At 37.7% G+C, this 1,771-nt stretch overlaps 1 protein-coding gene across 1 annotated transcript in view; it reads left to right on the top strand.

Annotated features, from left to right (window-relative positions):
* LOC102018698 (laminin subunit beta-4) overlaps positions 1 to 1,771 on the top strand; it is a 99,877-nt gene that overhangs the window by 82,893 nt on the left and 15,213 nt on the right. Inside the window, 2 exon segments of the mRNA XM_013510493.1 lie at positions 24 to 100; positions 912 to 1,266. Of these exon segments, the coding sequence (XP_013365947.1) occupies positions 24 to 100; positions 912 to 1,266 (432 nt within the window).

Here is a 1,771-nt window from a genome sequence, read left to right as displayed (position 1 = left end):
AAAAAAAAAACCTAAAATGACAGATATCCAAATTTTGAATGATAAGATAAATATTCATAATAGTATGGTAGAAGTGTTTGGTATTCAGATCTCTTTAACTGTATTTATGTCTTACATTTTTTTTTATTTTTGAATTTATATTTATAAAGCTGTGAGTGTTACATATCTATACATAAATTACATTAGTGTATCTTCTGTATATGAACAATATAAAAATGCACTCAGGGAAACTGAGGCAGAAAGAACGGGAGTTTGAGTTCGGTCCTAGTGACTTAGTGAGGCCCTGTCTCAAAAAATTTTTAAAAAAAATTTAAAAGAGCTAAGGATGTATTTCAACGCAAAGGCCCTGAGTTCAACCCCAGTACTACAGAGAGAGAGAGAGAGAGAGAGAAAGAGAGACAGAGACAGAGAAAGAGAGAGAATGTACATGCACATACATATTTAATTATACTTTATTTTGAGTCTTTTTTTTTTTTGTCTTTTTGAGACAGGGTCTCGCTGTGCAGTTCAGGCTGACCTTCAGCTCACTTTGTAGCCCAGGCTGTCTCGAACTTGCAATGGTCCTCCTGCCTCAGCCTCCTGAGTGCTGGGATTACAAGCATGAGCCACCACACCCGGCTCTTTATTTTGATTCTTAATTCAAGGATTGATCAAAATTAAAGACAAAAGATTATTGCTTGATTTTATTAGGTCATATTATTTACCATTTTCAAAACGGTACAGATTATGGACTTTTACTCCTTCCTCATTATTAGTAAAAGTTAAAATCTACCTTAAAAGAATAAAAATTAAGTTAACCTTAAATTTGGACTATTTTTTAAAAAAAACCTATAAATATAACGTGGGCATTATTTAGCTACCTAGGAAACATTTAATAGACCCCATGTGTTAAGCGTGAACAACTACGGCAGACATCACTTGAACAACTGTCTAGCCTAGCGAGCCTGGGTGGCGTTAGAAAAATCTGCGCCGGAAGTTGCTTCTTAATGGAATACTTTTTGCTGGGAGGCGGGCGGAAGACTAGGGAGCCTGCCACGCAGCCCCTTGCCTGTGGGGGCGCTCTCTGCACGGGCCCGGTGGACCCCAGCTGTCAAGGCGCTCTGACCATCTCAAGGAACGTGCTCCCAAAGGCCCAGGAAGCAGAGTCTGTGATTCAGAATTTGGACAACCAGGCTCAAGGGCTGAAGAATCGGGTACATAACGGATGTCTTCGTCTGTTTTCCAAAATTGTAGCAATAAAGAAGAAGCAAATTGACATTTTCAGCAGTGCCCTCTAATTTGCAGGTGAGAAGATGCCACCTAGTTACCAGTTGTCCTAGCAACTGAAACTTAGGTGTTCTGATAATTAAAATATAGATGTAAATGGAGATTTCAAAGTAGACGTAAATACTTGTGTGTGTATGTATACCTGTGCATCTGTATAGGCTGTGTGAGTGTGTGCAGAGAGGAGAACTCAAGAGTGTATTAGCATATGTCATGGGTGAGTGAGGAACTTTTTTTAATAATAAACACTACGTAGAAATTTCAAAACTCTTAGCCTTGTAGTTTTGAAAACTGTAGATTTCTAAAATCAAAGAATGGGGTTGGGGATTTAGCTCAAGGGCACAGCACCTGCCCGGCAAAAGCAAGGTCATGAGTTCGATCCCCGGTACTGGAAAAAAAAAACCCAAAAATTTTAAAAAATAAAAATAAAACCAAAGAATGATTTTTCATGAATTCAAGGGTACATCTGAAATTCTACTAAATATGGAAATTTTTTTTTTTTTTTTTT

The sequence above is a fragment of the Chinchilla lanigera genome, unplaced genomic scaffold (assembly GCF_000276665.1).
Source record: "Chinchilla lanigera isolate Chin_1 unplaced genomic scaffold, ChiLan1.0 scaffold00009, whole genome shotgun sequence".
In the NCBI taxonomy this organism is placed as follows: Eukaryota; Metazoa; Chordata; class Mammalia; order Rodentia; family Chinchillidae; genus Chinchilla; species Chinchilla lanigera.
Note: the sequence above shows the minus strand (reverse complement) of the source record. Positions and strands in the feature narration are given on the sequence as shown.